Source organism: Rosa rugosa, chromosome 1 (assembly GCF_958449725.1).
Source record: "Rosa rugosa chromosome 1, drRosRugo1.1, whole genome shotgun sequence".
In the NCBI taxonomy this organism is placed as follows: Eukaryota; Viridiplantae; Streptophyta; class Magnoliopsida; order Rosales; family Rosaceae; genus Rosa; species Rosa rugosa.
The window spans coordinates 22150672-22161511 of record NC_084820.1 but is presented as its reverse complement, the minus strand read 5'-3'; the positions used below and the strand labels follow the sequence as shown (position 1 = coordinate 22161511).

General features: G+C 37.4%; 1 protein-coding gene across 1 annotated transcript; it reads right to left on the bottom strand.

Moving 5' to 3' along the window:
- Positions 1–5233: 5233 nt before the first annotated feature.
- Positions 5234–9116, bottom strand: LOC133723811 (ABC transporter G family member 1-like). The gene is made up of 8 exons (XM_062150678.1): positions 8524–9116; positions 7826–7905; positions 7120–7584; positions 6921–7007; positions 6684–6809; positions 6388–6579; positions 6198–6284; positions 5234–6122 (listed from the first exon to the last, which is right to left on the bottom strand). The coding sequence occupies exons 1-8, from the start codon at positions 9014–9016 to the stop codon at positions 5490–5492; spliced, it is 2163 nt and encodes a 720-aa protein (XP_062006662.1). The 5' UTR covers positions 9017–9116; the 3' UTR covers positions 5234–5489.
- Between the last annotated feature and the right edge of the window lie 1724 nt (positions 9117–10840).

Here is a 10840-nt window from a genome sequence, read left to right as displayed (position 1 = left end):
GTGTTGATTGATGCTTAGGCATTTTGACAAGGTCAAGCCTTCAACCACCCCCATGATCGTCCGTAGTCTTGATCCTGAAAAGGATCCTCTTCGTCCGAAAGATGATGACGAAGATGTGCTAGAGGCAGAAGTGCCTTACTTAAGTACAATAGGCGCATTATTGTACTTACCCCAATGCACAAGACCGGACATCTCATATGTTGTGAACTTGTTGGCTACGTATAGTTGTGCGCCAACGCGACACCATTGGATTAGTGTAAAAGATATCTTTCGGTACTTGAGATGTACGATTGATATGGGCTTGTTCTATCCCTACAGATAGATGGTGGATTCGGACCCATCACACACTAGGAAAGCCGCCAACATTGGCCTGCATCCACTATACCCATCCCAAAACGACATGTGTTTTGGAAGGTTTTATTGATATTGGGTATCTCTCTAACCCATACAAAGATCATTCCAAAACTGGTGAAGTGTTCAACATGGGTAAAGACTGTGATATCTTGGAGGTCTACAGAACAGACCCTGATTACACGCATTTTTATGCGTATAATTATATCTAAAACACTAGAAATAAGCTAATCCTCAAGTCAATTATTATGTAATTAATCCATTTTTATTATTTCGTAGGAAATAAGCGGAGTTACGAAATCGAGACAACCGACACGAAAAAAATAGAGTAAATGAGGATTTTCTACCACATGACGGGAAGGTCAACCATGAGTCGGCGTGCTGTCAAGATACGCGGAAGTAATTTGAGAAAAAGAAATAAATAAAAGAAAAGGGAGATAACAAGCTTAATTAACCATTAGTTTTAATTAACTATGGTTAATTAAGTACCGCACGTTGCTTAATTGCATGCATTGGAAACCAAAACATGGCAGCAGCACATTGGTGGTTTAATTAAGCATGATGGTTTAATTAAACATAAGAAGCACAGACTTTTCTTTCCTCTCTTTTCTTCCGCGCACACTAGCTCTTTGGCACGTGCTCATTGGAGCAAATCTTGTCCATTCCTTCTGTCCTTGCCATCACGTGGACGACCACCGATGATCATTCAATCTCACTATATATCTCTCTCGCACAGTAACATGGAAAGGGAAAGAGAACCCTACAGAAGAACACAGCGCCGCACCAAAACTGGGCAGCCCTTTGGGCTGCTCTAATCCTCTCCTCCCCTCCATTTTTCCTCTTTATTCCTTTCTATCCCCTCCAGTTCCTGAATTGTTTCCTAAAATTTGTTTTCCCTATTTTTCAAATTTAATGCACCGAACGCAAATTACATAAGTTTTTGAATTTGTAAAATAAAAAACAGTATCACAAAATGATACCAAACGGGCTCTAATTGACTTGAGGATTAACTTATTTTTAGTGTTTTAGATACAATTACATCCATAAAAATGCGTGTAATCATCCAGCGGATGGAGAGTGGGCCTGCTGGGCTCAGACTGGTCTGCCAAGGAATGAAATGTTATTAGTTGACTCTTTCAGTAACTCCAATTGAATACGACCAGGTAAGGAAAGATGAGGTTTAGGTGGAGCGAGACTCACTTAAGTACACAACCCCATCTGAACCTTACCTAGACATCGCATCCAACTGGATGAGCCTAATTGGAGAAGATTCATAACCATTGTCATGACAACACGTGGCGAGCTTCTGTGCTAGCTTGCAGCTTGGGCCTGAGCTTCTAGCTCAACTTTGTTGTTTGGGCTTGATTTGAGCTTCTGACTCAGCCTTATTTAATATTCACTATAAATTAAGTTATATAACGGAAATAACTTAATACGCAAATTATACCCTTTTTTTTCTCTTTAAATGCTTCTGGCATTAATGCATCATTACATACCCCATAAATACTACATAATCACTACGACAATAAACTTAATATACAGCATTAAGGAATTGTAATGAAGTAAATAAATATCGTAAAGTCATTATGATAATGAACTTAATGTACGGTATTAAGGGGTAATAATGAAGGAAATAAATATCATGAAATAATTATGATGATGAGCGTAATATACGGCATTCATAGGTAATGATGCACATTATTATGGCAATAAGAGGTAATAGTGCACGGCATTAAGATGTAGTAATGCACGTTATTATGGTAATGATTTGAATAAATGCTTCTGGCATTGTACTAATATTAAATAGCATTGATATATGTCAACGTGTCATGATATATGTCAATCAAATCCAAAAACATGAACAAATATATATATATACAGTCCGGCTACACTAAGGATGTCCTTAGTTTTTCTTAGGTACGAATTTCCGGTTTTCACCCACTTTCCGATCAAATTTTCACATCTTAACCGTTCAGTTTTTAGGTCCTAATGTATAGATCACCTCTGCAAAATTTCAGCCAAATTGGTGATCATTAAGGCATCCAAAACTGTAAATTACAACAATGTAAACGAACGGTTCCGGTTCGACAGATTCGGTTCGTTCGTGTAAATTGCTGTTTTGGACGCCTTAACGATCACCAAATTGGCTGAAATTTTGCATAGGTGATCCATACATTAGGACCTAAAAACTGAACGGTTAAGATGTGAAAATGTGATCGGAAAGTGGGTGAAAACAGTAAATCCGTTCCATAAGAAAAACTAAGGACATCCTTACCTGAGAAAAATCCTATATATATATATATAATATATATATATATATATACAGTCCGTCTCAGGAACGGACGTCTGTTCCTTAGCTAAGGAACGGATTGCCATATTTAACCCACTTTTCGATCACATTTTCACATTTTAACCATTCAGTTTTTAGGTCCTAATGTATAGATCATTTCTGCAAATTTTTAGCCAATTTGATGATCGTTAAGGCATCCAAAACTGCAATTTACCATTATAAACACGAACAGTTCCGATTAGACAGATTCGGTCCGTTCGTGTAAATTGCAGGTTTAGATGCCTTAACGATCATCAATTTGGCTGAAAATTTGCAGAAGTGATCTATACATTAGGACCTAAAAACTGAACGGTTAAGATGTGAATGTGTGATCAAAAAGTGAGAAAAAACTAGAAATCTGTTCCTGAGCAACGTTCTATATATATATATATATATATATATATATATATATATATATATATACAGATTTTATCCAGAGCGGAGTTCCGCTTTGAAATTACGGAGTGAACAACTTCGAGTTTTGGGTCGCTTTTAGGTCGCATATCCACATCTCGACCGTTCAGTTTTTAGGTACTAGTGTATAGATCATCTCTGCAAATTTTCAGCCAAATTGATGATCGTTAAAGTATCTAACTCTCTTAAACCAATCGACGAACTGAATCTGTCCAACCTGAACCGTACTAGCTTTAAGGCAGTTATCAATGCCTTAACGGTCATCAATTTGGCTGAAAATTTGCAGAGATGATCTATACACTAGTACTTAAAAACTGAACGGTCGAGACCTAAAAGCGACCAAAAACTCGAAGTTCACTCCGTAATTTCAAAGCGGAACTCCGCTCTGGATAGGATCTGATAATATATATATATATATATATATATATTCCAAATAAAACAATCAGAATTTAGGGTTCATGCATCATGGAGGATTTTTACATACAATCAAGGTTTAATAAGCATGTAGATATAAGATTCAAGATTTATAAAAACCTACTTGCATGGTTGTAGAGCTAAAAAGGCTAGGGTGATGTTGATTGAATGATGATTCACCTCTTCTCGTTGGCAATTAGAAATCCAAAAGATATTCGCCTCTTCTGGTAGGAAATCCGAATCTCAAAGTTATTCTATCCAAATCTCAGAGCTATTTGTGCTGATAACGTGTTGTAAAATGAAATTAAAAGTATTTCAGAAAGAGAGAGAGTATATAAATGGAGTGTCTCTAATCATCTCACCATTGTATACGAAAGCTAACTATTTAACGATTACACCAATCACTCGTCTGATTATAAATCAATCAATCGCTAATTATATTCTATTAATCACCAATCAATCTTTTTTTGAAAGGATCACCAATCAATCTTAATTGGCGTATATTACGCAACACTAATTGCTATTACATGAATAGACACATTAATATTTACAACATGAGTGTGAAAAATGATTTTTTTTTATTCGTCCACAATGTTATGGCAGGAAACCACCATCCGCTAATCCCAGAGTATAAAGTTGCGAGTGTGAAAATGATTTTTTTATGGGTGGTTCTATTCAAACCTCCCAATTTGCTATTTGGACCTCAATTGATTTTTGTAAAAATTTAATTCCAATTTTACCCTCTTTGACAGATTAAAAAAAAAAATTTAAAATGAAGGGCATCTTTTCACAGAACTGCTAATTTAAAATTTTAGATCAGTAGTTAAGAACTCAAGTTGTGATAGTATGATATTTTCAATGTTATAGCGATTCGATGTCGTAATTGACAATAACTTGGCAGTGGAGGTGGATGGTAGTGGTCATCATTGGGAAATTTTACTAATTGGTTTGGCTTGCTGTTTCGATTATATTTCTTGACTTACTTCCAGGTGAATGGGGGCAAGGCTTTCTACATTCTTTACATTTCTCTTGGCCTAATAGGCGGGGATTTGACTATCATGCAGCATAATTTAAGTTTGATAAGAATATGGTATATTGGAAGTGCATGCTCAGTTGTGTGCATATTGCTTTGTTCTTTCACTCGAGAAACAAGAGAGATAGCTACTTGCTCTAGGGTCGAGTACATGATTGTTCAGATCGCACCATATCTGTGATGTCCATTGCAGAGTTGCAGGTGATTATGGTACGTGATAGATAGATAGAAAAGGAGGTGAGCATAAACTAAAAAAAGGGCAAAATAGGAAGTTTGATAAAAATAAATAAAAAAGGAGGTTTAAATAGCAGATTGAGAGGTATGAATAGAACTACCCTTTTTTTATTCATCCACAATATTGTGGCAGGAAACCACCTCCGCTAATCCCCTCAAAAAGTATAAAGAACCTTCTTTTTCAAAAGTATATAATTTGAAAAATCTCTAAAGATGTGAGTGTGAAAAATGATTTTTTTTATTCGTCCACAATATTGTAGCAGCAAACCACCATCCTCTAATCCCCTCAAAAAGTATAAAGAACCTTTTTTTTCAAAAGCATATAATCTGAAAAATCACTAAAAAAAAAAAACTATATCACACTACACAAGACATGACATAATGGGCTTCCATTTCATTTCTGACTTCCACGTTGGAACACAAAACTCATTTAGGAGCCCAAGTCATTTATTTAACTATAAACTTTCATTACAGCTCTTAAATTTAATACATATAGTTGATATGCATTTATCTCTTACAATCCCTTAAAATTATCTCTTATGAGAGCAAGTTATTTTATACACATATTTCTTTTTGGTCCCAGTCATTTCAAGTTTTCAACCGTAGTAGAATACTTGAATACACGCCGGTATTCTACTTACATACTACATTAGTACATACAACTATAGTTTTGCTTACACTGAGGGCTAGGAGGATTGGTTATCTGTGAACTGTTCAGTGTTTGGGAACACCAACAAGAAGAGCTTTCATCATTGGCACAACCTTTTCACTTATCTTTATTATTCCCAAAAACATCAGCCTGTAAACAATTACCATTCCCAACAAAATGGCAAGCTCAACCCACTTAGAATAGCCCATCTCCACTTGCCAAGTACTCTTCAATATTTCTTCACCTGTAATGGTGGGTGGCCCTCCTGCTTGGTTATTGGGGAATGTTAGTCCTTCAAACTCATTCTTGTAGAATCCTTGATTTGCATACTTGTGGAATGCAATGTAGTACATTGGGTATCTCCAAAAGGGCTTTGGAAGATCGTCTGGCAAACGGAAGAAACCTCCATTCAACATCATTATTCCTTGAATCCCAGCACCTGTGATGATCCCCATGAGGAAATCTGGCACAATGCTTGCCACAATCATCATCAGGCTCTCAACCAACATCAGACACACAAATAGAACCAGTGCAAAATAGGCGAAGTGGTCAAATCTCTTCTGAAGGCCAACAAGGTAATAGGCAATTGCTCCAGGAATTAAAGATACCATTAGCAAATATGGAATGGAGGAAAGTGTGTTTCCAACCACATATGCAGCAACGCCATAGTGCCCGTTTAATCTTTCCCGCCCGAAGATCTGGTTTGTGACAGACAAAAAAGGGTCAAAATCATCAACAAAATATATATGCAGTGACCAAAAATGCTTACTAACCTTCATGTCTTCAACAAAAGAAGGGAATCCACCAATTGCCATGAAAGTCAAGAATGATGCAACAAACATGAGCATTGATCCTCTAGCCTGAAAAATTGCATTCATTTTGAAGTCACTGTATTATATATTGGCTAATGTAATAATATAACATTAGCAGACTAATATCTCACTGATAATTTCACCAACTTACCTGTATTGACCCAAAAGTGGAGCCGATGTCATGAAAAATAGTCCCTACACATAAGCACAGGGCAATGTAAATTGCAAGTCGAAGCCAGTAGTAGCCTAGATCGCGATACATGTTCACAAATGATCTCCTTGTCAAAACCAGGCATTGAGTTATGAAGTTGGCTCGGCTTCCCTTCTCCAGAGCTCCACCTCTCTACATTACAGTAAAAAGAGTTGGGTACTCATTAGCCTTTCTTGTTTTCTGTCCTGCCTACTAATGCTGAAATTGATTATGGATCATTCCAAAGAGTAACTAACCTGCTGGCAAATCTCATTTACCCTGAGGTGAACTTGCTTTAAAGTATTTGAAGACTCGTATGATCTTATGAGAGTATTGATTGCTTCCTCAGTGCTTGTTTTGCCATCACGTCCTTGTTCGATGTCCTAATTTCAGTACGCAAGTTGACTTTTCACTATTGCATAATCAAGCTATATTTTCTAGCAACAACTTAAAAGGTGATTTTAATATAGGTAGTTATTTATAAGAAGACTTACAACATCAAAGTCCTTGTTAATTGTTCTAAGGTAATGATCCGATGGGTTTGTCGTAGTAGGACATGGGAAGCCATTTGAAGCAAAGAACTGCACCAGATAGGTTATATATATTGTTTATTTCGTTCTAGAAAGTCAACTGTATGCTAATGAAAGTTAGAATGATCATGAATTCACATTCATTCTTCAAAGAAAATAATACCTGTTCTGCCTTTGAAGTAGGGCCAAAATAGACTGTTCTGCCAGAGGAAAGAAGGCAGAGGTTTTGGAAAAGCTCAAAAACTTCACTGCTAGGTTGATGAATTGATGCAATAACTGTCCTTCCATCCCGGTGAGCCAGCTTCACAATGCGTTTCATGACGTGGTAAGAAGCAGCACTGTCTAGCCCACTAGTAGGCTCATCAAGGAAGAGAAGCTTGGGACGAGTCAAGATTTCAATGCAGATGCTAACTCTTCTTTTTTGTCCACCACTGAGACCTTTTCTGCTCCAACCTCCTATTCTTGTGTTCATGGAGTCTTGCAGGCCCATCTCCCTTATTGTCGTCTCTGCTCTTTCCTTCTTTTCTGCTTTCGACATGGAGTTAGGCAGTTGGAGCTGTGCCGAGTAATACACAGCTTCCCTTACTGTTAAGGTTGTCATTAGTGTATCATCTTGTGTCACATATGCCTATACCAAATGAGAAGATAGACATGAGAACTATAATTGAATTCTCTAAGTTAAGGAGAGAATCGAATATTATTTCTTATATATATAGATATAGCTTTGAAATTACTAAGGCATGAAAAACCAAGTTTCAAAGGGTCTCAAACTGACCAGTTGAGTGACGTTACCCCATTTCACAATTCAGATGACAATGTGATTGTGGGAATTTGTGGTGTCAAGTCAAGGTTTCATTCAATTTTCTTACCGAGGTTCCGCAAACAAGTTTTTCTTTGCGGCCATTGATCAGGATCTTCCCTCTCTGCTGTGTGTTTGAATTTAGCCTTCCTGCATTAGTTTGAGGTTTCTTTAGTTTGTTGTTGTTACGAGAACATAATAGTAGATACACCTATAGATTTATGGATGAATACTTAAGCTGGAACCTACCCTATTCCTGTTCCTCACCCTTTAGTGTACATATCATCACAACACCAACACCTATTCAAGATGCCCTGACTAGCATCATGGTTGGAGTTCATTTGACATTATTTGCTTTCCAATTGCTGAAAGCGTTTTATAGTGCTTTCTGAAGTAGCACAATTAAGTGCTTCCTTAGAGAGCACTTCCACGTGCTTTGACAGGAAGCACTAGGCTTTTGAATTTGAAATTAAAAATGTGCTACTAAAAAGTTTTTTTAGAAGAAAAGCTGCTACTGAACAAAAACAATTACGTAAACTCATAAAGAAATCTCAAATGGGCCCTTAATTTCATAATATTCTAGAATTGAAGAAGAATTTAAAAGGGCTCTGCCAAGTAATTGACTTTATCAAATCATTCAAACCAGCTAGGATTGCATATTCACCTGTATTAATATATTGCAAGAATATGATTTGGGAATGTTTAACAGGAATTATATTCAATTCACAAAATTGAACAGCAAGTACCAAGAAGACAAAAATCAAGTACCTGCTAAAGCATCCAAAAGGGTAGATTTACCACAGCCAGAAGGACCCATAATAGCCAAAACCTGACCAGGTTGAGCAAACCCAGTAAGCCCCTGCAAAATCATTCTCTGCCCACCCTTCCCATCACCTACTCCAACCCACAGGTCCTCCCATGTCAAAGGAACAAGCATAGTACCACTTCGGCTTCTAACATAAGCACCACTTCTGCTTCTAACATAAGCGCTTTGATCATCTAGTGACTTTTTAACCACAGAAGCAGCGGCGGCGGCGGCAGCGGTAGTAGTAGTAGTAGTAGTAGTGCCATTGACTTCAACGCTAAATGGGAAAATCCTGTCCATACTAGAAGATAATGAGGATATCTCTTCTACAGAATCATGATCATTATGATCAGCACTTGCCTCAAACCTGGGGTCTTCCGCAGGTGATAATAGTACTCTTGAGGAGCTTGGACTTGGTGCCCATCTGGGAAAACTAGCTGGAGAAGAAGACTCCATGGATATGGCTTTCCCTGTTTCTTGGGTGAAGGGAAAGAGTTGCAGAGTGTTACAAATGCACTTCTCCACTCACCAACTAGTATTTGAGGCTTTTCAGAAGCTTGTGAACCTGGTCAGGCTTATAATTAAGTTGGACCTCATTGCCATGACAAAATTTATTCAGCTCAGCTACCGTAGGACCACTTGGTTAATAATTTTCAAGAAAAACATTTGGAAAACTTGGGTATTAAGTATTAACGCATTGTGCTGTGACTGCTGTCACCAGTTCAAAGGGTGTGTTCATGCATGGCTCCATGCAGCTTCATGATTTGTTTAGCCATATCAGACTATGGAATTTAGGTACATTAAATACTATATTTTGTAGAGGTAGTTAGGTACATTATATACTATATTTTACTCTTCTGTGATAAAAGGTGTATACTACATTATGGCAGAGTCTTCTAGAGAGAGCTTAGCTATTTCACAATCGGAAAAGTTAGTGTCTTCTGGTTAGTTACGTTAAATGCTATATCATTTCAATTTCAGGTGTACTGTTCGTGCTACCATATACAGCCTAATTGAGATCGAGCTATTCATTCAGCTTCGTATGTCATACAATTGATGATTTAGGATGATAATCAAAGGTCAAACTTTTCTCGTAAATGTGATCATCTTTTGGCTAAATGATGATGATCTTTGCCGCAAATAACTTAATATTAGTTAACAAAATCAAGACATACTTTACCATAATTTAAACCTATTGATGTGCGACTAAATTGCAAACATTTTAGCTGAGCTAAATTTCAACCTCTGATTAATTACGAAAACAATGTTTACCCAATCACAAGGTGTGGTAATATTGGTTAGACAGCAAGGGCGGAAGTACTGAAAGGTCTGAGGGAATTCAACCATGTGATAATATTGGTCAGACGGCAAGGGCGGAAGTACCGAAAGGTCTGAGGGTTCAGGCCACCAACTAGTATTTGAGACTTTTCAGAAGCTTGTGAACCTCCCCCATGGTTTTCTTAAGTGTGAATTTCTTAACTTTGAAATATGTGTAGATTTTTCTTCGTTGTGGGAGTGGTCAACTTTTGCTTGGCCCGTAATTAAGGCGATTAACTCTGTAGTTAATATGGCGTTAAATTTCAGTCATGAATGCAGCGATTATTACGGTAATAAACATGCAATGATTACGATTATAAGTGCGCAATGAATGACAGTCGTAAATGCGCAATGAATGGCAGTCATAAATGCGCAATGAATGACCGTTATTAGTGCAGCACTAATTGTCATAATAAGTGCATCAATAAATGCAGCCATAAAAGTTGAAATAATGGCGGCTTGTCCTCCAAGTAAGTCATCGCCTATATAAAGGCGACCTGACGTCAAGGTAAACCATCTCATTCCAACCTGTTTTACTCCACTCGACTAAGAAATGTACTGACTTAGGCATCGAAGGGTTTTCTATAGGTACCCCCCCCCCCCTCCCCCGGTCCCCCCTCCTCGAGCCGACGGTCGAACTTCAAGTCAAGCCTCCAAGGAAGCTTCTAAATTGTTCCCGGTCAGCTCTCGCCCCAATCCGCATTCATTGGTAAGTAAAATCCTCTACGGAATTTTTCGTCACCAACAAGTGATTATACATATATAAGATTCGAACTCATCGTAATCTCCACTTTACAAATAACCAACTTACCGATACTAAGTTACGTACTACCTATATATTCATGTTTTTTAATCGATCATTTTGATTTCACTAATCGACTTGTCCCCTTTGTACTTTTGCAATTAACACTATAGGTTAAAAGCAAAAAACCTTTGTTAAAAACAATACTAGCCAGTGTTTTT

Coding starts and splice junctions, on each gene's coding strand:
- LOC133723811 (XM_062150678.1), bottom strand. CDS start 9,016: ATGGAGTCTTCTTCTCCAGCTAGTTTTCCCAGATGGGCACCAAGTCCA. Junction 7,906..8,523: donor CCTTTTGGATGCTTTAGCAG/GTACTTGATTTT, acceptor AAACTAATGCAG/GAAGGCTAAATTCAAACACA. Junction 6,285..6,387: donor CCACTTTTGGGTCAATACAG/GTAAGTTGGTGA, acceptor GCAATTTTTCAG/GCTAGAGGATCAATGCTCAT.